The sequence below is a fragment of the Mobula birostris genome, chromosome 3, assembly GCF_030028105.1.
Source record: "Mobula birostris isolate sMobBir1 chromosome 3, sMobBir1.hap1, whole genome shotgun sequence".
NCBI classification, from domain to species: domain Eukaryota; kingdom Metazoa; phylum Chordata; class Chondrichthyes; order Myliobatiformes; family Myliobatidae; genus Mobula; species Mobula birostris.
The window spans coordinates 189077856-189104968 of NC_092372.1; the positions used below are offsets into that span (position 1 = coordinate 189077856).

Sequence of the window (27113 nt, forward strand, 5' to 3'; positions counted from 1 at the left end):
TTCCTGGTCTGTAGTAATGAGTTCAAAGGGTGGAGCACAGTAGCCAGATTTGGCAGGAACCTGTTATAGAAATTAACAAATCTAAAAAAGGACTGCAGCTGTGACACGTCCTTTGGCCTTGGTGCATCCACCACTGCTTGAATTTCAACAGCACTCTTGTGTAATCCTTGTATGTCGATGGTGTGACCACAATAAGAGATTCGTGCTTTAAAGAATTCACACTTGTTGTATTGTGCTCTGAGCCCATAATCTTCTAATCTTTTCAGCAATGTCTTGAGATTTTAGAAACATTTCTTGTCATCCTTAACAGTAACAATTCTGAGTGTTTGGCAGCCTTGCAGTGCCTGATCTATAGCTTTCTTGCACATGCTAACTCTTAAAAAAAATAGTTCAGTGGTTCAAATGTTCATTGGATTAGTAGTCCCATTTAATAACTGAGAATGTATACAGTATACAACCTGACATTCTTACTCTTCAGAGACATCCACAAAACAGAAGAAATGTGAATGAATAGCAGAAAAATGTTGGAACCCCAAAGCCCCCCTCCCATGCACAAACATCAACACTTGTCCCTTCCCCTTGCCCACTTGCCTCAGCAAAAGCATCAGTTTCCCACCACCTGCCATTCAAACAATAGGAAAGACCCTAAAGAAGCCGTGATCTAGAGTCCATCAAGAAACAACACATCAGATTTCCACAGGCTCTGTCCCTCACTAAAAAGGGAGAGAGGGGTATCACTTCTGTCACAGTGAGAGGGGAGGCCTTATAAGTCTCAAAATCATAAGCTTATAAGTAATAACCTTATTATAGTAAGAAAGTCCTTTGTAAATGTTTATGGTGAGAAACACTTTGGACTTTTCTTCTACCTCCATCTGTAGGTAGGCCACAGCTAAGTCCACTGTGCAGAAGTGTTTTTCTTCAGAAATATTTGCAAAGATATTCTCTATCCTGGGCTGAGGGTCTTGATCTCCTGTATTTTCAGTACTGGATTGATGGTGTTCCTAAAATCATCACAGATCCTGACAGAACCATCCTTCTTGGATTCTGGGACCACTGACATTGTCCATGGTCTCCATTCAACCTTGAAAAGAATTTCTTCAGCTGCCATGCGACTTAACTCACTGGCTACTTTATCACAGATGGTATAATGAACTGTACAGGCTTTCTAAAACATTGGCATTTTCATTTAACACTATTTTACCCTTTGTATATTTGAGTTTTCCAATTCTATCCTTGAACACTGCTGTGGCATCATCCAGTACCTTTTTTAATTCACTTTCAGTTGACTCTATTCAGGGATTGTGTTATTCAAATGGTAGACTGATCTCCAATCAAGTTGTAGTTGCCTCAGCCAATCATGTCTCCACAATGATGACCCTCCTGTTTTTATCACATACAAGCCCAATGTAGTTTGTTAGTTATTGTAGTTCACTGCAACGAATGTCCTTCCCCCAGGAGTTATATTTCTCCAGTACAAGTTCTTGGATATCTGCAGGCTTCATTTCAGTATCTTTTAAACGCCATTCAAACTTACTTTGTGAAATTACTTAAACAGTTGAGCCAGTTTCCAATTCCTTTGTAATTGATTTGCCGTTCACTTCTAGTGTAAGTTATATTGTTTGTCTATTGTCAGTCTTCACACCTAAATCTCAAGACGGTTTTCGATCTTGCATTAACAATGGTTCCTGCATTAATTTCATGATATCAGCAAAGCTCATTTCAGCTGATTTGGTTGGAGCAGTCAAACTTCCAAGCATACCATATGCCCTTTCACCCATCACCCAATGCACTCAGCAAAACTAGCACTCGCTTTTCATTGTTTCATTTGCTACAAATTATTGCTCAATTCACTCAGTAAACAATATCCAGTTATCTCTTGTGCAATCAAATGTGTGTATCTTTCTGATGTAGCCAGCTATTTCTACTTCTTTTGTTTTATGAATGACGCCATGATTTTTATCTGTCTTCTGTCTTTTTTTTAACTCCAACGTCTTGCTGTGCTTCAACAGGTAGGTAGTTGTGTCAGGTTCATTTTAATAACTACTCATTGCTACTGTTATGTTTTGTAATTCCAAAATTAATTGAAAGAAAAACATGGTTCCAGGGATAATTTGTTTACTCTTAGTTTTTTTTACTTTTATCGAGATGTACACTTATGATCTGGTAGTGTAATGATGCATACCATTCACATACTTTTGCATATGACCTGTTTTGGCATTAGAAGGATGGGGTGAGCACAGATGTGTTGAAGCTGGAGGAAATGCATGTGAGGGCAGTATTGATGGCAGCATTGATGATGATGGAAGGGAAACCCTTTCTTTGAAGAAGAATGTCTCAGATGCCCTAGAATAGAAAGACTCACCCTGAGAACAGATGTTGAGGAGATGGAGAAACTGAAAAGAGGGAATAGCAGCGTGGGAAGTGGTAAAGAAAAGTGGGGAGTGATTAAAGGAAATCAGAGAAATTGATGTTCATGCAATCAGGTTTGAGAAATATGAGGTGTTGCTCCTCTAACGTGAGTTTGACCACCTTCCCTTCCAGTCCTGATAAAGGGTCTTGGCCCAAAACATTGTCTGTTTGCTCCCCTCTGTAGATGCTGCCTGCACTGCTGTGTTCATCCAGCATTTTATAAGAGTTGGGATATCATGCTGCTATTGTACAAAACATTGTTTAGACCACAGTCATGGTCCCCACGCTATAGGAAGGATTTGGTAGCACTAGAGACAGTTCAAAATAGACTCACCTAGAAATGGCCTGGAATAGAGCGTTGTAATTCTACAGAGAGTTGGATTGGCTCCATTGATTCCTATTGGAGGAGACTGAGGGGTCACCAAAATGATGTACGAGAGAGAATAGACTCTTTTTCCCAAAGTAGAGGAGTCTTAAACTAGAGGATGTAGTTTTAAAGTAAGAATGGAGAAATTTAAATGAGATCTGAGTGGTATATTTTGCACACAAATGATGGCAGTTATCTGGAAAGAGTTGCTGGAGGCAGATACAATTACAACATTTAAAAGGCAGTTGGACAGGTACTTGGAGAGGAAAAGACTAGAGGGATACGGGCCCAATGTGGCATCACAGTTGTCAATTTTCTGTGGTGAACAATCCTATGAATCATGATCTTATGATTATCAGAATCAGGTTTAATATCACCAGCATATGTCATGAATCTTGTTAACTTTGTGGCAGCAGTTCAATGCAATACATGATAAATATAGAAAAAATGAAATACAGTAAGTATATACAGTAAGTACATAGTTGTGCAAAAACAGAAATTTTAAAAAAAAGTTGTGAGGTAGTGTTCATGGATTCAATGTCCATTTAGAAATTGGATGACAGAGGGGAAGAAGCTGCTCCTGAATCGCTGAGTGTGTGCCTTCAAGCTTCTGTACCTCCTATCTGATGGTAACAATGATAAGAGGGCACGCCCTGAGTGATGGCTGTCCTTGATGATGGATGCCACTTCTCTGAGGCACCGTTCCTTGAAGATGTCTTGAATACCGAATAGCCTAGCAACCATGATGGAGCTGACTAATTTTACAACACTCTGCAGCTTACTTCGATCCTGTGCAGTAGCCCTCCCCCCATACCAGATGATGATGCAGCCAGTCAGAATGCTCTTCACTGTATGTCTGTAGAAGTTTTTGAGTGGTTTAGGTGACAAACCAACTCCTCAAACTCCTAATGAAATATAGCCTGTCTTGCCTTCTTTATAGCTGCATGGATATGTTGCGGCCAGGTTAGATCCTCAGAGACTGACGCCCAGGAACTTGAAATTGCTCACTCTCTCCACTTCTGATCCCTCTATGAGTACTTGTTTGTGTTCCCTCGTTCTGCCCTTTCTGAAGTCCACAATCTGCTCTTTGGTCTTACTGATGTTGAGTGCAGGGCTGTTGCTGTGACACCAAATCAAAAATCAAATCAAATCAGATCAAGTTTAATTTTCATTCAGACCATACATGGACACAGTCAAACGGGCCAGCATTCCTCTGGGGCCAAGTTGCATAAAATACATTCAAAATAGTGAGAGAGGGAGAAAAACCCACACAATCATTACACAAGAAAACACATCTATAGTCCGAGTCCCAAAGTGACAAGCGAATTGATGGTCCAAGTCCCGGCAATCCAGTCTGTCCTTCCGCCAGTCTAACACTGGAGGGCAGCACTGATGGTAGAAGCCAGTTCCTAATCGAGCACAAACCCCACACTACACCTCCTCTAGTGTTGTCTCACCTGGACTGCAGCAGCCTGAGGCCTTGTCCTTGCTACAACTGAGGCCAGCCTACTGCCTCATTGCCTATCTCACCACCAAACTGGCCTGCAGCGTCTTGCATTGTCAATGTGCAACTGTGTCTTGCAAGGGAAGCATCCAAGACTCACTCACAGATACAATGCATGCTGCTTTTGCACACCAGCTCTGATGTCTTTGAGTAGCCGGCAGCAGCATGGTCTGCACCCAGATCAGCTCTTCCAAACCTTCTCCAGCCCACCCGCCGGCTTCTCCTTCCCTAGCCAACATTATGTTAAAATGTTAATATTCAAAGTACTTTCAATGTTTAAATGTCATCTATTTCTATTTCTGTTTTGAGAGATAATTTTTTTTACTTGGGCACCAATGACATTGAAGTTACGATTATGTGTTGGTCTTGTTTGAGTAAGCTGCTAGAATTGTGCCGAGGCTAACATATCTGCTGCTACCAGGTAAGTGGACATTTGAAAAGATCAGCTGGAATTTTTCAATTTATTTTTAATTAACAGTACTGACAGATTAGCTTCATTCAAATTAAAAGTCAGGAAATAAAATAATTGTTGGCACATTGCACAATACAAAATATCAGTTCTTAAATCTTCTGATTCGTTTCTCTCTGAAATAGTTTATCGTCTTAACATTTGAATTTAGATACTTCATTGAATGGATCCAAGAGTATTGAATATGCAATTGCCATTGTCTCTAAGTAAATTAAACCCATTAAACAAAAACAGGCAAGGCTAGGCATATACAGAAAATGTTCCTGCTGAAAAGTGAAAAAGTTTTTAACATGCTTGAAAAGGCTTCCTTTACCAGGATTAATAGATGAAAGATAAGAAAGGAAATGGGAAAGGAAAAATAAATAAAAGGATGGAACTAAGGAATGGCAATGATTGACTGTAAAGTTATGGACTTGATGGTAAGTAAAGTGCTTAAGAAACCTAGAAAATGATACAAAAGAACTTGGTAGTAACGTGATGAAAATACATTACAAAGTGAACAAGTATTAGCTATTTGTTTTTATATTGCACATTTTACGAAGTAAAATGTTTCAAGGCAATTTATAGAAGGATTACCAGAGAAATTTTTACACCAAACTTTGTAAGAAAAATACCCTGAAGACAATTAGCTGGTTCAAGGATTCAAATAGTTAGGTTTTAAGAAGTTTCTTAGAAGAAGATTGGGAGGAAGAGATGTGAAAAGCTTTAAGAAACAGATTCTAGGACTTTAGGACCTTCGACTCCATGAGTGAGGTGATGGAGTTGGGGATTTTCCAGAGTTGAAAGACCACAAATATCACAGAGGGACTAGACCATGGGAGCTTCTAATATAAAGTTGGGAACTCATTTGAACCAATACTCAGTAGGTTGGCAGCATGGAACAGCAAAATATGGGTGAACAGAGCAAGTTTGGAAATAGGCACAAAAAAGATCTGGATGAATTGGAAGATGGACGATCCACAACAAGTTTATTGAGTACTCAAGTTAAGAGCTTCTAAAGGGTTTCATCAGCACAGGAGCTGAGACAGGGAGCATCTGTGCAGTGTTATAGTGGAAGAAGTGTTGTCCTAGTGACAATCTGGATATTCAGTGAGAATCTCACATCAGCTGTGCACAGTTAGTTCAAAGAGCTGCCATGGTGAGTGATGGGACAGGCTTCTAGGGAGTGAACTTTGTGGTAGAACTTAAATATGATAGTTTTAATTCTTCCAATATTTAGGGTGATTGAGTCACAGAGTAATAAATATCAAAACAGGCCCTCATGCCCAAAAAGTTCACGCTGACCACAGTGCCCATCCGTCAACTCGACGCCGTAACCTACGCAAGTGGCCTACGCGCGTTGTGTGCATTTATACTTGTGCATTGGTGTGTCTGCATCGCTCTGCAACTCACTTACATCACGCACGCGCATGCACACCTGCCGGCACAAGGCTTCATGATCATGGTTGTCTTTCTCGGGGTAATCAAGTTTAAAGCGAGCTACTTTTTTCATAAAAGCCAATGTGTCCTCCATAATTTCGGAGGTCTGTAAAGCTTTATGGAAAGCATTGCAGCCAGAGTTCCTTCCCTGCCCTTCAGTCGCCCAATGGGAAACTATTGCAGCGTAGGAGTAAATGCGATGCTACCAGGCCAACCAGTCACAGTTGTTGCGGTCTGCATTGCCACACGCGTGGTTACATTTCGGGAGAGGTGCGCATTAGGCTACGGCGTAGGGATCCACATAGGCTCTGCATAGGGTTTGCAGCAACACCGTACCTACGGCGTCGAGTTGACGCACAAGTATAAATCAGTCTTTAGTCCCAGTTTTCCGCGTTCCGCCTATGTCCTTCCAAGGGAAATAACTTAGAGGAAATACATACTCATGTACCACCAGCTGTTGGATAAGTAGTTTCACAACTTAAAAAGGGGTGGCATGGTAGCACAGTGGTTGGCACAACGCTTTACAGAGCAGACGACCCAATTTCAATTCCTGCTGCTGTCCGTAAGGAGTTTGTACGTTCTCCCCATGACTGCGTGGGTTTCCTCCAGGTGCTCCAGTTTCCTTCCACAGTCTAAAGACATACAAGTTGGCAGCTTGAGTAGTCATTGTAAATTGTCCCATGCTTAGGCTAGGATTAAATCAGGGCAATGTAGTTTGAATGACCAGAAGGGTCTATTCTGCAATGATATAAACAAACAAAGAAACAAATAAATAAATAAATAAATAAATAATAGATAAACAAATAAATATGGGAGGTGGTGCTGAAGGCTGTGTGCTACAGACATACCTGGGGAACATGACATTGTTCTTAAGGATGATGTCACTATGAAGCACTCTAAGCACTGATACCCTGTTCAGTGCTGTTCTTCAGGATGCCAGATCATTACAGCACTCTTCGTGCTCCATTCTATACATATATAGGTAGATTCAACAGCCTCCCCTGCCCTGGTAACTTTTAAAATATGTGGGTGAAGCTAAGTGCTGCTATTAAAAACAAAACACTGGAAGAACTCAGCAGGTCAAGGAGTACCTGTGGAGGCAAAAGTTGTGCGCTGCCATTTTTGGACTGTGACCATTCATCAGGATTAAGGGAACATAAAAACTGCCAGTATATAGCTAAACAGTAGGAGGCGGGGAGGATCAACACCAGATAGTACATGAAAGGTGGAACCAGGTAGGAGGCGATGTTGGGAATGATGAACTAGCGGCGAAGGAAATTAGGTGGACAGTACGTGCAGGAGGAAACATTGGAGGGGGTGGGTTTCTTCTCCCTTTGTTCTTTATCTTAAGGTTAGCAAAGGTGTTCTACAAAAGCTTTGTTAGTTGAAAAATCTCAGAAATTCTATTATATAATAGATGTCATTGAACCTTCATCCGAGTAATAGGAATTATACAGAAGAATTGCCCTCTCCCCTCTTGTGTCCAATGGGGTCTTCGGGACCATAGTCCTTAACGTTGGCAAACACCACTCTCTGACCTTCAATTATACGCTTTCTGAACAAGCTGAGATGCAAACATTTTTTTTCACAGCCAGCCTAGTGTGACGTGCATGATTGTCAGTCCCTTGAGCAAATTGTCACTAAGCGTATTTTGTAATCAAGGTAGCATAGCTCTCCTGTGATTTACATCATAAAATCTAAGTCTTATTATAGATACATGAACTCTATAGTAGATGAGAAGTCAGTAGAATTTGATCTCATTTTCTGATTTACAATATTTTGGATGTATCAATTCTAGAACAATGTTTCTCTTAGAGGAGCTGTGATTTTCTCGCCTTCAGATTTGAACAAATTAACGCATCATTTGTTGAGCAACAGACCTTAAATTTAGGTTTTAATCAAAACTTGCAGGTGAATTCTGAGGTACTATGATATGCTATAATCCCAAAAATGTTGAATATACTTATAGTCACAAATGGTACTTCTCCAAGTCCAGTTTGCATCTATAATCTATAGTCCAGTTTGCATCTATAAGTGGATGGGCTACAGCAGCAGAAGTGAGTCTAGTGAGATGGAGGAACTGAGGGAAATACATGTTAGTAGGGAAGTGGTGTTAGGTAAATTGAAGGGATTAAAGGCAGATAAATCGCCAGGGCCAGATGGTCTGCATCCCAGAGTGCTTAAGGAAGTAGCCCAAGAAATAATGGATGCATTGGTGATAATTTTTCAAAACACTTTAGATTCTGGATTAGTTCCTGAGGATTGGAGGGTGGCTAATGTAACCCCGCTTTTTAAAAAAGGAGGGAGAGAGAAACCGAGGAATTATAGACCGGTTAGCCTGACATTAGTGGTGGGGAAAATGCTAGAGTCAGTTATCAAAGATGTGATAACAGCACATTTGGAAAGCGGCGAAATCATCAGATGAAGTCAGCATGGATTTGTGAAAGGAAAATCATGTCTGACGAATCTCACAGAATTTTTTGAGTATGTAACTAGTAGAGTGGATAGGGGAGAACCAGTGGATGTGGTATATTTGGATTTTCAAAAGGCTTTTGACAAGGTTCCACACAGGAGATTAGTGTGCAAACTTAAAGCACACGGTTTTGGGGATAAGGTATTGATGTGGATAGAGAATTTGTTGGCAGACAGGAAGCAAAAAGTGGGAATAAATGGGACCTTTTCAGAATGGCATGCAGTGACTAGTGGGGTACCACAAGGCTCAGTGCTGGGACCCCAGTTGTTTACAATATATATTAATGACTTAGATGAGGGAATTAAATGCAGCATCTCCAAGTTTGCGGATGACACGAAGCTGGGCGGCAGTGTTTGCTGTGAGGAGGATGTTAAGGGGATGCAGGGTGACTTGGATAGGTTAGGTGAGTGGGCAAATTCATGGCAGATGCAATTTAATGTGGATAGATGTGAGGTTATCCACTTTGGTGGCAAAAACAGGAAAACAGATTATTACCTGAATGGTGACCAATTAGGAAAAGGGGAGGTGCAACGAGATCTGGGTGTCATTGTACACCAGTCATTGAAAGTGGGCATGCAGGTACAGCAGGCGGTGAAAAAGGCGAATGGTATGCTGGCATTCATAGCAAGAGGATTTGAATACAGGAGCAGGGAGGTACTACTGCAGTTGTACAAGGCCTTGGTGAGACCACACCTGGAGTATTGTGTGCAGTTTTGGTCCCCTAATCTGAAGAAAGACATTCTTGCCATAGAGGGAGTACAAAGAAGGTTCACCAGATTGATTCCTGGGATGACAGGACTTTCATATGATGAAAGACTGGATCGACTAGGCTTATACTCGCTGGAATTTAGAAGATTGAGGGGGGATCTTATTGAAACATATAAAATTCTAAAGGGATTGGACAGGCTAGATGCAGGAAGATTGTTTCCAATGTTGGGGAAGTCCAGAACGAGGGGTCACAGTTTAAGGATAAAGGGGAAGCCTTTTAGAGAGCGATGAGGAAAAACTTCTTCACACAGAGAGTAGTGAATCTGTGGAAATCTCTGCCGCAGGAAACAGTTGAGGCCAGTTCATTGTTTTGTTCATTGTGTGTTGCTTGAATTTCCAACATCTGCAGAATTTCTCGTGTTTGCGAGGTCAGTTCATTGGCTATATTTAAGAGGGAGTTAGATATGGCCCTTGTGGCTACGGGGATCATTGGGTATGGAGAGAAGGCAGGTACAGGGTTCTGAGTTGGATGACCAGCCATGATCATACTGAATGGCGGTGCAGGCTCAAGGGGCCGAATGGCCTACTCCTGCACCTATTTTCTATGTTTCTATGTTTGAGACCACACCAGGTTCCACTCCTATACTGAATAAAGTGGCCATTGGGCATCTGTGCATTTTTGTAAGGGGAAAGGAGGGGCAGTCAAATCTAAAAGTTCTCAGTATAACAAAGTTTTTAAGGGAAAACTCCTCTCCCACTGATGATTTATTACTTCTTCATATCAAAAGTCACTAAAGAAGGATTGAAAGTACAGCTTGCACTCTGGGTGCAGGAATTTCAATTTGAGAAGCACCACCACAGACCCAGCTGGTCTATAATAAAGGTTATTTCTGCCTTCTGACCGACAGAACCATTGTGTACCAGAACTCAACTGCATTCATCCTTACCAATTTATCTGCTGCAATTGCAGCTGTTATTTACCATAACCATCTTATCCATGTGAAGATTAAGTGTCATCTCCACATTGAGAACATCTATCTTCCATGTGTGTGCCACTACCAGCATTTAGCATACCATAAATTAATCCACTGAGAAGTGGACTATCCATGTGTATCTGTGGATCATAAAGAACAATTAGACTTTACCCCTACACTATTTGAATTTTATGGGCAGACATATCCCTCACCTTGGAGTCACAAGAGACTGCAGCTGTTTTAATATGGAACAACAAATAATCTGATGCAGGGTTTTAACCTAAAACTTCAGCTTTTTCTTTCTCCACACAGATACTGTGCAATACACAAAGTTTCTCCTGCAGATTGCTTGTCACCCCTCAATTTTACCATCAAGCCAAGGGACAATAAATAACGCAGACATACATGCTCAGAGCTCCTTCATGCTTCCTAAAAACCTGGTGCCAGCCTTAAAAAGCTACAACCCAGGACTACATGCATACAGAACAGAAAACTGATTAAGAACTGAATATCCTATGGCTAGCACTCAAATCAAATCTCTGAAAAGCTTCTTATATCATTCCTGCCTCTGTCTGAAATGGATATCTATTTATCAAAAAGCTATTCACATTCTAACTTGGAGAAAGGCCAATTTTGATGGCATCAGAAAAAATCTGACAGGTATGGATTGGGATAAGCTGTTTTCTGGCAAAGGGATGTTTGGTAAGTAGGAAGCCTTCAAGAATTAAACCTTGAGTGTACAGAGTTTGTATGTTCCTGTTAGAAGAAGCAAGGTTAATAGGTTTAGGAAATTTTAGTTTTTGAGGGGTATTGAGGCTCTGCTTAAGAAGAAGGAGGAGGTGCATAGAAAGTATAGACAGCAAGGAAACACTTGACAAGTATGAGGAAATGCAACAGAACACATGAAGGGAGAAATCAGAATGCCAAAAGATGACACAAGGTTGCTTTGGAAGATAAGATGTAGGAGAATCGCAAGGGCTTCTGCAGATATAGTAAAACAAAAGGAAAGCAAGGGACAAAATTGATCCACTTGAAGATGAGAATGGTCATCTATACATGGAGCCAAAAGAGATGGGGGAGATCTTAAACTGGACTTTGGCAGTTGTACTTACTCAGGAGATTGTCACAAAGCCTAAAGAACTGTGGTAAAACAAGAGTGTGGTCCCAAACCTTATCCATTTACAAAAGCAGAAGTGCTTGGTGTCCTGAAGAAAATTAGGGAGGATGTCCCCAGGAACTTGTGGGAAGATAATGCAGGAATTACAGGGGCTGTGGCATAAGTATTTAAATTATCCTTAACCATGGGAGAGGAGCTGAAGAACAGGAGGGCAACTAGTGCCCCATTGTACAAAAAAGATTCTAAGAAAAATCTGGAAAATTAATGGGTGAATTATTGGAAGGTATTCTAAGGAACAGGATATATAAGTACTTGGAAAGATAGGGCCTGATTATCGATAGTCAACATGGCTTTATGGTGATATGTAATGTCTAACCATTCTTATAGAGATTTTCAAGGAGGTTACCAGGAAAAGTTGATAAAGGATAGAGAGTGGACATTGTTTACATGGACTTTAACAAGGTTTTTGTCAAAGTTGCCCGTGGGAGGCTGGTCCAGAGGATTCTGCTGCCAGTCATTCAAGGTGAACAAATAACAGTAGCTTCGCGGGGGAAGCCAGAGAATGGTAGTAGATGGTTGCATCTCCAACTGGAAATGAGTGACTAGTGGTGAGCTGCAGGAATGGTGCTGGGCTTGTTATTGTTTGGCATCTGTATTAATGATTTGGATGATAATGTGGTAAATTGAATCAGTTTGACACCAATATTGGTGGCACAGTGAACAGCGAGAAAGTCTATTAAAGCTTACAGTGGGATTTGGACCAGCTCAAAAGATGGCAGATGGAATTTAATACAGACAAGTGCGAGATGTTACACCTTGGGAGGACACACAGTGAACAGAGGGGCACTAAGGAGTGTGGTATAAGGAATGGATCTTTGAATAGAAATCCATATTTCCTTGAATGAGACGACACAGGTAGATAGGGTCATAAAAAGAGTTTTTGTCACATTGGTCCTATATATATGAGTATAATTATGGGAGTTGGGATATTATGTTGTCAGTTTGGAAATACCCGGATTGTCCCTTTTAGTATACAGTCCGCATCACACTTCCTGGTAAATTCCATGATGGTAATGACACACTTATCCAGCCCGCCAGATGAATCTTTGAATATGGACCAGCCTACCAACACAAAAGAAACTCATTTATTTCCTCAGAACAACACTGTAATGGTTTCTATACTGGATCCTTTCAGTCTAGTTCGTTTGTATAAAGGGAGAAAGAGCACAGCCTGGTGATCTGATTTACCAAATTGTTGATGGGGTTGGTAGGCATCTTTCATGTTTGTGTTGAAATGGACAAAGGGTATATGGGCCCCTGGTGAATCAGAATATCTGCTGGAATTTGGCCTGGTTGAAGTCACTTGCAATTCTGGTTTAAGATAGTGCTGGTGATGCCTGCTGATTACTTAGCATCGGCAAAATCAGAACAAAGAAAACTACTGAATACCTTTTTTAATAACACCTCATTAACAACAATCAATGCTAACAGTGGAGAGGTGAGCAGTGGAAGAGACAGAGGCGCACGGAAGGCATGGTTGAGGCAAATGAAGGTGGAGGCCAGGTCTAAGCATGGTCAAGGCAGGGTCATGGTGACTCCAAGAGCGAGGAAAATACCGATGTCTGATTGATTCCAGTACCGGGCTGAATTGGAAAGTTCAAGTACAAGCCAAATTGTGGATTCAGGCCCCAGAGCAGTCCAGGAGCAAGGATCAACCTCACTTTGGATAATTTAAGCGCCAGGCTAGATTGGAAAGATCAAGGGTGCCAGGACTGGAGGCAGGGCGAGGAACAGCTCTTCCCAGTTCTACTCACTGCTCCACAACGTTTACTCTGTTCTGCGCTGAACTGAGGCTGTAGTTACTCCAGCTGCAGTGATACTGGCTTCAAGACTGCGGTCCTGTGGAGTTTACTCAGCTTTGCAATGAACTGAGGCTGTGCCCTGCTCCAGCTCTAGTGAGGCCTGGTTTCATGTCTTCTGTTAAACTTCAGCTATTTGCTTACTGTTATTGTTTGCACAATTTGCTTTTGTTCTCTCTCTGTTCATTGGGTGTTTTAATGATTTTTTTTAATGGGTTCTTTTGACGTTTATTTGCTTTGTGACTGCTTGTAAGGAGATGGATCCCTAGGTTGTATAATGCATACATTCTTTGATAAGAAACGTACTTTGAACTTTGATGAAGAGTGGCTCAGGAAAAACTGTTTCAATGGTGGAGGGTAGTTCATCAAACAGTGGGGCTGGGGGTGGGGGTAGGCATGGCAGTGGTGACTTGGGGAAGAGGAGCAAAAATAGGCACCTCTTCAGACGGAAGCATTCTTGATGCATGGAGCAAGACACAATGGGCAGCACAACAGCAACAGGACGGTCACAGTTTGAGGCATGTGTGTCCTGCAGTTCTCAATGCACAGCTGTTTCAATCTATATTCCAAGCTGCAGCAATTATATCTTTAATACTTTAAAACAACCGTGGTGGTATTTATAATTATTTCAGCATTGTTCCTCCTTGTTTTATTGAGGATTGAAAATGAAGAATGTGACTGATCCAATTTCTATTAGAAAGTAATGAGTGCGACACATATTTATGGGACACAATGGCCAATATCAAGTTAATAAATCAAAATGATAATCCTCCCCATTTCTCCTCAATACTCAATGCCCCTCTCCTCACCTTTCTCAAATTCTTGGACTGTTGTATGAAGAAAAACAAGGTTAATCTAGATCACCTTCAACCTTCCAAAATTGTCACGTGATACAATGGTAATACTGATCAGTCAAAGCAATCTCTATCACTTCATCAATAGCAGACTGAGTTAAATGTGAATTCATGGGCCTTGGTTACTCTTTTCTTCCAAGCATGTAACCTACCATAAATCATGTCTCCAATTACTCTTTTATTGTGTTGCAAATTGTTGACAGCACTGTTCATTTATCTGTGAAATTGTTTCAAAGAAAATCTTTTGGACTGGAGGCTGATCTCTGATATTAAGCACAGATTTGACAAGAATCCTATTTTTCACAGGCATGAACGTATTCATACAAAGAAGGATCAAGATATGAAGGGCATGTCAAATCTGGATAGCACAGATGATCTGGCTACACTTGAAGTACTTGATGAAGTAAGAAAATTAAAATGTGTTTATTTCTGTTTAATCTAATGTGTTTGAACTTCACTCAAAGATAATTGGCCTTATTAATTCAAAGATTATTTGGAAAAATTGTAATATGATAAATTGAAATGGGCTGAGATTAATGACATTTGAGGTTGATAATATCTGCTTGTGGATAACTGACTTCTGAGAGGGCAATTTAACCTCCTAAGACATGTATATGTGCTTGTTCAAGCATGTTATTAAATTGCAAAAACATCTGAACCCCAGTCCCAGCACAACTCTTCCCCATTTCCAGCTGATATCCACATGTGTAGATCCATCCCACTACCTGCAAATGTGCTTAGATTGTCATGGAACTGTGCACTTTAGATTTTTACATCACTTTCAGCTGGCCATTCTAGGTTTTCCAGGATTTGAGAAGCTTGACATGTAAAGTCAAAGGTCAAAGTTGAATTTATTGGCACAGGCCTAAGTACATGTTGGGTACCGGCCGATGGTGTAGTGGCATCCACACCAGGCTTCGAAGTGAGTGGTCCCGGGTTCGACTCCAGCTGGCTCCGTGCTGGGTTGAGCATCGAGCTAGCAACTCGGCCTCATAAAACCCAGACACATGCTAAAGAAACGGCAAGATTGCCACCCAATCGTCACAGAGCGTGGAGAAAAACAACAAGTACAGTACGTGTATGAAAATCTTATTTGCAGCAATATCATAGGCACATATCATCATATGAAGAGCGTTCACAAAAAAATGAGAGATTTAAAACATTTCCAGTACTGCTTGGGGGACAAAAGAGCCACTTTCTAATCCACTAAACTGGTCCCTCCTGCACAATCGCCAAAACCTTGCACGTACAAGCTCTCCATCCCATACCTTACCTATCTCCAGTCTATTTCTAACTCCCCTTGTTTAACTGTCCCATATTGCTTATGCTGTCAACCATTCACTCACACTGACTCTCCTGCAAACCCCAGCTAACGTCAGGAAAGTCAGAGGCTCCTGGATTGTAGGTTCCCTTGGAACAGTCTTTGACAAGTTGGTTAATTAGCTTGTTTCCTGAAGCGGGAACCAGCCATGTTCTACGTTCATCCAACAGTTTATAAATTCAGCCACTGTAAATATCAATGCTTTAACTTTATTCACATACTTTATGTAATTATGCAATATTTTACTTGTTGTCTCTTGCCAGAGTACAGTAACTGAACAGTTACAAAAGCGGTACATCAAGGAGCAGATATATACTTATGTCGGAGACATCCTTATCGCTGTTAATCCATTCCAAAAACTGGATATCTATTCCTCAGAGGTTAGCTACTAATTATAGCAACTATTCAGCCTAGCAATTCTCAGTGACTGTAATGCAGAATTGAACCAAATATTTTACTTTTCACAATAATATAATGTGATAATATTTTCCAGAAAGCTATCTATTTAATAGCAAAACTGCTTTAGTTAGACTCTTAAATGAAATTGAACTATTTATGTATTTTGGAGATGTCTTTTTTTTGGTTCTGTTGAGAAGCTGTGAACCTCTTGATAAAAGCAGATGGTATCTTCCCCCTCGATAAGTATAGCAGAAAAAGAACATCAAATCTGCATTCCATTTCAAAGGCTTCAAACATTCAATTGAGGGTAATGATTCACAGAATATGACATCAGCACAATTGATTGGTTTGCCTTACGTCAATAGAAAATCATTTTCATTCCCTAGATGGACGAAGCATACATGCACTTTCCTTCACATTTTCATTATTCACAACTTACATATTCCTCACATTAACATTGTAAATGGCTGGCAAATAATGTGTTTAACATTGCTTTCAAATTGACCACACTAGGTTTTTATTTAAAAGGTATTTTGTTTGGAGCTAATACAGATGCAAATTCTCTCAGATGATGAGATAGCAAGTCGGCTTGGCCTGTATGCTCTAGAGATCTTCAGGAGGATTCAAAATGAAGGCATGACAGGGTGGATTCAGGGAGATTGTATCCTCCAGTCAACATTGAAACATCCATTATTCTCAAATTAAAGATTAGGCTATTTGAGAACCAAATAGGGTGTTTTTTTTTATATTCAGAGGGTGAAAATATTTTGGAATTCTCTTCAATTTTCCTCCTTCTTACTGGAATATTAGACTTGATTCCTAAAATCAAGTGGAATAGCAAGAGCATATAGGTGTAGAAACCTTAGAAACCATAGAAACTACAGCACAGAAACAGGCCTTTTGGCCCTTCTTGGCTGTGCCGAACCATTTTCTGCCTAGTCCCACTGACCTGCACATGGACATATCCCTCCATACACCTCCCATCCATGTATCTGTCCAATTTATTCTTAAATGTTAAAAAAGAACCCGTATTTACCACCTTGTCTGGCAGCTCATTTCAGACTCCCACCTCTCTGTGTGTGAAGAAGCCCCCCCTAATTTTCCCTTTAAACTTTTCCCCCCTCACCCTTAACCCATGTCCTCTGGTTTTTTTCTCCCCTTGCCTCAGTGGAAAAAAGCCTGCTTGCATTCATTCTATCTATACCCCTATCAAATCTCCCCTCATTCTTCTACGCTCCAGGGAATAAAGTCCTAACTTATTCAACCTTTCTCTGTAACTGAGTTTCTCAAGTCCCAGCGACATCCTTGTAAACCTTCTCTGCACTCTTTCAACCTTATTTTTATCCTTCCTGTAATTTGGTGACCAAAACTGAACATAATACTCCAGATTCGGCCTCACCAATGCCTTATACAACCTCATCATAACATTCCAGCTCTTATACTCAATACTTTGATTAATAAAGGCCAATGTACCAAAAGCTCTCTTTACGACCCTACCTACCTGTGACGTGACTTTTAGGGAATTTTGTATCTGTATTCCCAGACCCCTCTGTTCTACTGCACTCCTCAGTGCCTTACCATTAACCCTGTATGTTCTACCTTGGTTTGTCCTTCCAACGTGCAATACCTCACACTTGTCTGTATTAAACTGTAGGTTTGAGGTGAAATCATAATTAAACATAAAGTACAGGTTTGAAGAAAACAATGAATTTTTATTATATGCAACTGAAGAATCATCATTTCATAGGATTAATGAACCTTTCAGTCATTTTAACTTCCCGTTCTTTTGAAAAAATCAATTAGAACATAGAACAATACAGCACAGGAACAAGTCCTGTGGTCCACAATGCTGTCCAAACCAATTAAATTAGTATTCAAATGGGCAACTAAACTAGTTTCTTCAATGCCCATATCCTTCCATTTTCTTCATGTTCAAACGTCTCTTAAAAGTTCCTGATGTATTTGCCTCTACCACCACACTAAACAGAACATTCCAGGCAGCCACTGATTTCTGTGTAAAAAAAATGCTTCTCACATTTCCTCTGAAATTACTGCTCCCTCACCTTAAGAGCATGACTTCTAGTATTAGACATTTCAACCCTGGGAAAAGATACCAGGTATGATTGATAAGTTCATGGCCTAAGGTTGAAGGATTCAATCTTATAAAACCGAGCACATTTATTTCTCAACATAGTCCCCTGCTATATTTACACACTTAGTCCAGCGGACGTGGAGCATATGGATCTTGGACCTCCAGAAAGTACCCACAGCAGGGGTGATTGGTAAGTTTGTGGCCTAGGGTAGAAGGAGATGAGTTATACAGCTCTCGTTACATGCACAGGCAGGTCAACTCGTTGAGTGATTATGCAGAAAGTTTGAAGTTAATAGCTCATCTCCTTCTACCTTAGGCCACAAACTTATCAATCACCCCGATGAGTTATAAACTGATGAGTTATTAACTTCAAACTTTCCGCATAATCATTCAAAGAGTTGAACTGCATGTGCATGTAACGAGAGCTGTATAACATCTCTTTCTACCTTAGGCCACGAACTTATCAATCACCCCTGCTGTGGACACTTTCTGGAGGTCCAAGATCCGTATGCTCCACGACCGCTGGACCAAGTGTGTAAATGTAGGAGGGGACTATGTTGAAAAATAAATATGCTAGGTTTTTTAAAACTGACTCCTTCTACCTTAGGCCACAAACTTATCAATCACCCCTCATAGCGTCTACCTACTCTATCTATGCCTCTCGTAATCTAATAAACATGTATCAGATCTCCTCCCAGCCTCTTCCACTCCAGAGAAAACAAACCAAGTTTGTCCCACTCTCTCGAGGCATATGCCTCTAATCCAGTCAACGTCCTGGAAAACCTGTTCTGTATCCTATCCAAAGCTTCGACGTCCTTCATATAAAGGGACAACCACAACTATATGCAATATTCCAGATGCAGTTTAACTAAAGTTTTATAAATCTGCAACATAACTTCTTGACTTTTGAACCCAATGCCTCAACGAATAAATACAACTATATCTTATTTATTAATTAATGTCTATTCAAACTTTCTATGCTTTCTTAACCACCCTATCAACCTATGTAGCCATTTTCAGAGAGCTACAAATTTGGACCCCAAGATCCCTCTGTTCATCAACACTGTTAAGGCTTTTTCCCTTAACAGTGTACTGTGTCTTTACTTCTGACATATCAAGATTCAACACTTCACATTTGGCTGGGTTAAACTCCATCTGCCATTTCACCACCCATATCTGCAACTGATCTATATCCCACTTTATTCTTGTACACTGTATATACTCTCCAGTAACGTCCCTACCATTGATGTGAGACTCACCGGTCTATAGTTTCCAGGATTATCCTTCGTTCCTCACAAATAATAGAACAACATTAGTGACTCATCGGTCCTCCAGTACCTTGCCTACGGCTAGAAAAGAAACAAAAATATTGATCAAGGCTCCAGCAATTGGAAAATAATGTTTGGAAGTTTTCATGTTTTATTGTTCTGCAACATTGAATCACAATGGATTTAATCTGGCTTTTTTGACAAAGATCGACAGAAAAAAACTCTTCCATATCAAAGTGAAGACAGATCTCTACAAAGTGATCTAAATTAATTACAAATATAAAACACAAAATAATAAGTTTTCACCCCCTTTAATTTGACACACCAAATCATCACTGGAGAAGACAAATTGGTTTAGAAGTCACATAATTAGTTAAATGGAGATCTGGTTTTGGAGACCTGTGTGCAGTCAAGGTGTTTCAATTGATTGTAGCTCACTACAGGAAGGATGTGGAAGCCATAGAAAGGGTGCTGAGGAGATTTCCAAGGACGTTGCCTGGATTGGGGAGCATGACTTATGAGAATAGGTTAAGTGAACTCGGCCTTTTCTCCTTGGAGCGACGGAAGATGAGAGAGGTGTATAAGATGATGAGAGGCATTGATCGTGTGGATAGTCAGAGGCTTTTTCCCAGGGCTGAAATAGTTGCCACAAGAGCACACAGGTTTAAGGTGTTAGGGAGCAGGTACAGAGGAGATGTCAGGGGTAAGTTTTTTACTCAGAGATTGGTGAGTGTGTGGAATGGGCTTCTGGCAACGGTGGTGGAGGCGGATACGATAGGGTCTTTTAAGAGACTTTAGGATAGGTACATGGAGCTTAGACAAATAGAGGGCTATAGGTAAGCCTAGTAATTCCTAAGGTAGGGTCATGTTCGGCACAGCTTTGTGGGCCAAAGGCCCTGTATTGTGCTGTAGGTTTTCTATGTTTCTCTGTTTCTAATACACCTGTATCTGGAATGTCCAACTGTTTATGAGTCAGTATCCTGGCAAAAAATACAACATTAAGACAAAAGAACACTCCAAGCAACTCTGCGAAAAAGTTATTGTAAAGCACAAGTCAGGAGATGGATACAAGAAAGTTTCCAAGTCACTGAATATCCCTTGGAGTACAGTTAAGTCAATCATCAAGAAATGGAAAGAATATGTCATAGCTGTAAATCTGCCTAGAGCAGGCCATCTTCAAAACCCTGAGTGACTGTGCAAGAAGGAGATGAGTGAGGGAGTCCACCAAGGGACCCATGACAACTTTGGAGGAGTTACAAGCTTCAGTGGCTGAGATGGGAGAGGCTGCACTGTTACAGCAACTGTTACCCAGGTGCTTCACCGGTTGCAGATTTATGGAAAAGTGGCTAAGAGAAAGCCACTGTTAAAAAAAAATTCACATAAAATCTCAGCTAGAATTTGCCTAAACACTACATTTGACGTAAGCCAGACACTGCACATCATCAAAAACACACCACCTCTACCATGAAGCATGGTGGTGGCTACATCATGCTGTGGGGATGCTTCACTACAGCAGTCCCTAGAAGGCTTGTGAAGGTAGAGGGTAAAATGAATGGAGCAAAATACAGGGAAATCTTGGAAGAAAACCTGAAGCTGTCTACAAGAGAACTGTGACTTGGGAAAAAAATTGTTTTCCAGCAAGACAATGACCCAGGCATAAAGCTAAAGCTACACAGGAATAGCTTAAAAACAACAAAGTTATTGTCCTGGAGTGGCCAAGTCAGAGCCTAGACCTCATTCCAGTTGAGAATTTGTAGTTGGATTTGAAAAGGGCTGTTCACTCACGATCCCCATGCACTCTGACAGAGCTTGAGCAGTTTTGTAAAGAAGAATGGGGTAAATTGCAGTGTCCAGATGTGCAAAGCTGAAAGAGACCTATCCACACAGACTTGAGGCTGTAATTGTCACCAAAGGTGCATCTATGAAATACTGACTAGAAGGGGGTGAATACTTATGCAATCATTTATTTTATGTTTCATATTTGTAGTTAATTTGGATCACTTTTTAGAGATTGGTTTACACTTCGACACAAAAGAATCTTTTTCTGTTGATCAGTGTCAAAAAAGCCAAATTAAATCCACTGTGATTCAATGTTGTAAAACAATAAAACATGAAAGCTTACAAGGGGCTGAATACTTTTTATAGGTACCGTATCTATAATCTATTGATCAATCCCCATTTGGGGTTTTGCCAAGATCAGTTGCTCCAGGTCATAATCAAAGCCTTGGTCCAAACATGGAAGTAAGAATTGAGTCCCAAATGTAAAATGAGATGACCTCTGAAGGCAAAGTAGCATTCACATTGAGGAAGTCAAGGGCTTCAAACATGTAGAAACGTGATATCGGCAAGTTGCATGCTATCCCAATATATCCACATGCCTTCATTTTCTTTGGTTATGAACCCTGAAATAGCTTTCCCTAAGAGAATCTTCACCAGAAGAACTGTGGCAGTTTAAGAAGATGGCTTACCACCATTTTCCCAAGAGCAATTCGAGTTAGAAACATAGAAAATAGGTGCAGGAGTAGGCCATTCAGCCCTTCGAGCCTGCACCATCATTCAGTATGATCATGGCTGATCATCCAACTCAGAACCCCGTACCTGCCTTCTCTCCATACCCACTGATCCCTTTAGCCACAAGGGCCTTATCTAACTCCCTCTTAAATATAGCCAATGAACTGGCCTCAACTGTTTCCTGTGGCAGAGAATTCCACAGATTCACCACACTCTGTGTGAAGAAGTTTTTCCTAATCTCAATCCTAAAAGGCTTCCCCTTTATCCTCAAACTGTGACCCCTCGTTCTGGACTTCCCCAACATCAGGAACAATCTTCCTGCATCTAGCCTGTCCAATCCCTTTAGGATTTTATACATTTCAATAAGATCCCCCCTCAATCTTCTCAAAAGTTGGGCAATAAATACTGGCATTTACAGCAATGCCCAGATACCTCCAAAATGGATAACTAAAATTATGAGCAAATTATTGTTAACAAGGGAAAATAACCTGTTAGTTGCTCTTCTAGAAATGTTGTGATAAGAGAAATGAGATAGACAACCCATGAACCAAATTCACAGTTGCCTTAATCATCCCATGAAATACCAAATGAATTTTTAGTGAGGTAAATATAGGGTGGATTATTCTAGTAGGAAGAATGAAAAGGGTAGGTACTCTTTGGAAAGTAGGAGCTAAAATAAGGTGGAAGTGCCAAGATATTTATTATTTATCAATTAACAACGGTAGCTCCACAGAATAATTATTGAATGGCATGCAGAAAACTTGGAAAATATTTGGAGAAATAAAACTGGAAGTAGAGTAGCTGGACCTCAACCCATTGGGAAGTTGTGTGCAGAGCTGCTGGTAATTACCATTAAGTATGTCAGAAGGTTTGAGACCCTTGAGCTTAATCCAGACATTGTTGGTTACATTCCACTGGAGTTTTCTGAACTTGTTGTTTGTTCCTGTCTTGGATTTTCACAACTGCTCATTGATATCGAAACCATTATGGTTTCTAACAGCGATGCACAAACTTGCTGCATTTCTCCAGCAGTAATGTTGTTGAATCAGCTTATGGAAACAATGACAGATTAAATTTGGAACTTGTCATTAATTTCATAGAACATAGAACAGTACAGCACAGTGCGGGCCCTTCGGCCCACAATGTTGTGCTGACCCTTAAACCCTGCCTCCCATATAATACCCCCCTCAACTTAAATTCCTCTATATACCTGTCTAGTAGTCTCTTAAATTTCACTAGTGTATCTGCCAATTTCACTCATGTATTTCAATGGAGAGAAGCAAACCTGTGTAAGGTCCTGCTGTAACTTGTATGTACTGTTCAATGATTATGAGAGCAGTTTGAAGTTATAGCTTGAAATAATCTTTTATTTTATTTTATTTAGAGATACATCAGGGTAACAGGCCTTTCTGGCACAGCAAGCTCGTGCTGCTTAATTACACCCAGGTGACGAATTAACCTTAGGTCTTTAGGATGTGGAAGAAAACTGGAGCACCTGGAGGAAACCAATGCTACAATGTACAGGGAGAATGTACAAACTCCTTACAGACATCAGTAGAATTGAACATGGGTCGCTGGCACTGCAAGAGCATTACGCTAACTGCTACACTACCATGCTGCCTCTACTAGCAATAAGAGGTCCATCTTCTCTGACACTAGTTCAGGCATGCAGGTCTGTGAATCATTAAGTGATGGCAGTCAGTAATTAACAGTGTGCCCAATGATCCCAACCTCAGCATGAGAGTCAGCTGCCTTCAGCAACTGCAAACTGCATCCATCAAGGACAGGCTAAGTTAATGACTAACCTATTACAAGAGCAAATTGAACACAATGAAGCATAGACAAAACTGATTATTCTTATTACCCAGTTCCATCATTGCCACAGACAGCTGTGGAGAATGATAGGTTCTTGAGTAGTCAGGGCGTCAAAGGTTACACGGAGAAGGCAGGAAAATGGGACTGAGAGGGATAATAAATTGAACCATGATGGAATGGTGGAGGACTTGATGGGCTGAAAGGCCTAATTCTACTCTTATGTCTTATGATCATTAAAGCATGCATGGAATGGGTAAAAGATTAAGCAGTAACACCCGGGTTGAAGAGCATACATAAGAACATAAGGCAAGGATGTCAAGCCAGTCCAATTTTTTTGTCAAAAAAAATTTATAAAGAAAAAAATAGAAAAAAAATAGAGGGCTATGGGTAACCCTTGGTAATTTCTAAAGTGAGTACATGTTCGGCACAGCATTGTGGGCCAAAGGGCCTGTATTGTGCCATAGGTTTTCTATGTTTCTAATTGCATATGAAATGTATTTCAATGTTCAACAAATTTTTTGCTCAAAGCCATTTTCAGGAACTATTCACATATCACTTGTTTCTTTTCATGCCCTGAATACTATCAATCTCTGTGCTGAGTTAACACACAAACTGATCCTCCGTAGCCTGTCGAGGTAGATAATTCCTCACTTCAATCCTAAACGGCCCTTTATTCTGAAACTGTACCCCGTTCCTAGATTCCTCTTTGAAGGGAAGCATCTAGCATGTCTAGCTCTTTATGTAGGAGTCAAAGAAATCTTCTCTTACTTTTTAAAATTCTAGACGAACTGTCTTAATCTGCTCAATCTCTTCTCATACAGCAAAATGTTGTCTCTAGAAGCAATACAGTAAGTATCTGATGTACTGCCTCTGTAGCAAATACACCTTGGTTATGTAAGGAGACCAAACTACACACAATAGTCCAATTTCAGCCTTTTCAGCCCCTAAATAATTCAAATAAGGTTCCTTTATTCATGTTACCATATCCTCTGATAACAAAGGTTAACATACTATTTTTCCTTCCAACAGCTACACCTGCATATTAGCCTTCATTGGCTTGAGTACAAGCACAGCAAAGTGTCCTTGAACATTGTCTTCTCTCACACCATTTAATATTCTTTTGGTCATCTATACTGAAATGGATGACCCAACATTTTTCCACATTTATTCCATCTGACATGCTCTTGCCAGTTCATTCTGCTTGTCTATATCTTTTTGAAGTTACTTTTCACTTTCCTCCATGCTCACAATCCCATTTTGTATTAACCCCTTATGCTACCATTTAGCCCATAGCTTTCGATGCTGAGATGTTCCAAGTGCTTGTCTAGACCGTTCTCAAATTCTGGTATCATCCCTCCTCCCATCACTCTTTCCAGTGGTGCATTCCAGATATTCACCAAAAAATATCTCCCTCAGAATCCCTCTAAATAACTTCCTCTTAACCTGATTCTATGTCCTCTAGTCTTGTTCACTTCTGATATGGCGAAATGTTTCCTGCACTCAATCTTATCTTTAATCCTCATAATTTTATATTCTTTAATCACATCTCCTCCTAATCTCCTCCACTCACCGAAAACAGACCTAGCCTCTCTGGTGTCTTCTCAAAACTTAAATGTTCATCCTAGACAATGTGAAATTGAATCTTCCCTATGCTCCCTCCAGCACTATCACATCTTTCCCATAGCATGGTGACCAGAAACACATGCAGTACTCCAGATGCGGTGTCACAAAAGGTTTATAAAGTTGAACCTCCCTGCATTTAATGCCTTCATTATTGAAGGTCAATTTCCTACAGACTTTCTTAATCATACTGCCACCTTCAAAGATCCATGGACTCACATACCAAGGTCCCTTTGTTCTTCAGTATTCCCAAGCACATTGTCATTTGTGATGTATGTTCTACATCATGAATGACAATGTATGTACCTCTACTACTTTCAAATTCCATCACCTCTCAGTCTCTGCCATTTCTCATCCCTTTTCATCAATATCACTCTGTAACAAACAATGTCAACAACTCCACCAATCTCCGTGTCATCTTCAAACTTATTGATCATTCCTTCTACATCCACATCCGAAACTTATGTTACAAACTGTAAGAATCACAGCACCAGTCCCCATGGAACACCGCTAGTCACAGGCATCCAATCACAAAAAAGACCCACACAGGGTTTCCCAACCTGGGGTCTACTGACCCCTCGGTTAATGGTAGGGGTCCATGGCATAAAAAAAGTTGGAAACACCTGCTCTAACATCACTTTCTGTGTCCTAGTGCCAAGCCAATTTTGGATCTGGTTTGCCAACTTGGCTTGAATCCCATGAGCCCTAACCTTTTGAACCAATCTCCTATATAACATATAACAACCATATAACAATTACAGCACGGAAACTGGCCATCTCGGCCCTTCTAGTCCATGCCGAACTCCTACTCTCACCTAGTCCCACCGACCTGCACTCAGTCCGTAACCCTCCATTCCCTTTCTGTCCATATATCTATCCAATTTAACTTTAAATGACAACATTGAACCTGCCTCAACCACTTCTGCTGGAAGCTCGTTCCACACAGCCGCCACTCTCTGAGTAAAGAAGTTCCCCCTCATGTTACCCCTAAACTTTTGCCCTTTAACTCTCAATTCATGTCCTCTTGTTTGAATCTTCCCCCACTGTCAATGGAAAAAGCCTATCCACGTCAACTCTATCAAACCCCTTCATAATTTTAAACACCTCTATCAAGTCCCCTCTCAACCTTCGACCTAAAGAATAAAGACCTAACTTGTTCAACCTTTCACTGTAACTTAGGAGATGAAACCCAGGCAACATTTCAGTAAACCTCCTCTGTACTCTATATAATCGGTGACCAGAACTGTACACAATACTCCAAATTTGGCCTTACCAATTGCCTTATACAATTTCAACGTTACATCCCAACTCCTATACTCAATGCTCTGATTAATAGAGGCCAGCATACCAAAAGCTTTCTTTACCACCCTATCCACATGAGATTCCACCTTCAGGGAACTATGCACCATTATTCCTAGATCCCTCTGTTCTACAGCATACTTCAATGCCCTACCATTTACCATGTATGTCCTATTTTGATTAGTCCTACCAAAATGTAGCACCTCACATTTTTCAGCATTAAACTCCATCTGCCATCTTTCAGCCCACTCTTCTAACTGGCCTAAATTTCTTGCAAGCTTTGAAAACCTACTTCATTATCCACAACGATCATTATCCTATGTGGGATCTTTTCAAAAACCTCACTGAAGTCCTTATGCACAACATCTACTGCACTGCCCTCTTCAAAGCACTTTCTTACCTCCTCAAAAAATTCAGTCAGATTTGACTCTGCCTTTCTAAGTGGTCATTATTCCTGTCCCTCAGAACTTTTTTTCTCTATAACTGATCAGCACACAGGTGTATAATTGCTAAGGTTTTGTTTGTTGTCTTTTTTAAAAAGGAGGACGCATTTGGTGTCCTCCGGTGATTTGGTACCTCACTTATCATCAGCAAAGATTTAAACATCTCACCTGGAGCTCCAGCAATCTCTTCCC

General features: G+C 40.6%; 1 protein-coding gene across 1 annotated transcript in view; it reads left to right on the forward strand.

Annotated features, from left to right (window-relative positions):
• The window catches only part of myo3a (myosin IIIA), a 391513-nt gene that overhangs the window by 161314 nt on the left and 203086 nt on the right, over positions 1 to 27113 (forward strand). The window contains exons 9-10 of the mRNA XM_072254428.1: positions 14460 to 14556; positions 15738 to 15854. Of these exons, the coding sequence (XP_072110529.1) occupies positions 14460 to 14556; positions 15738 to 15854 (214 nt within the window). The remainder of the gene's footprint in view (positions 1 to 14459; positions 14557 to 15737; positions 15855 to 27113) is intronic.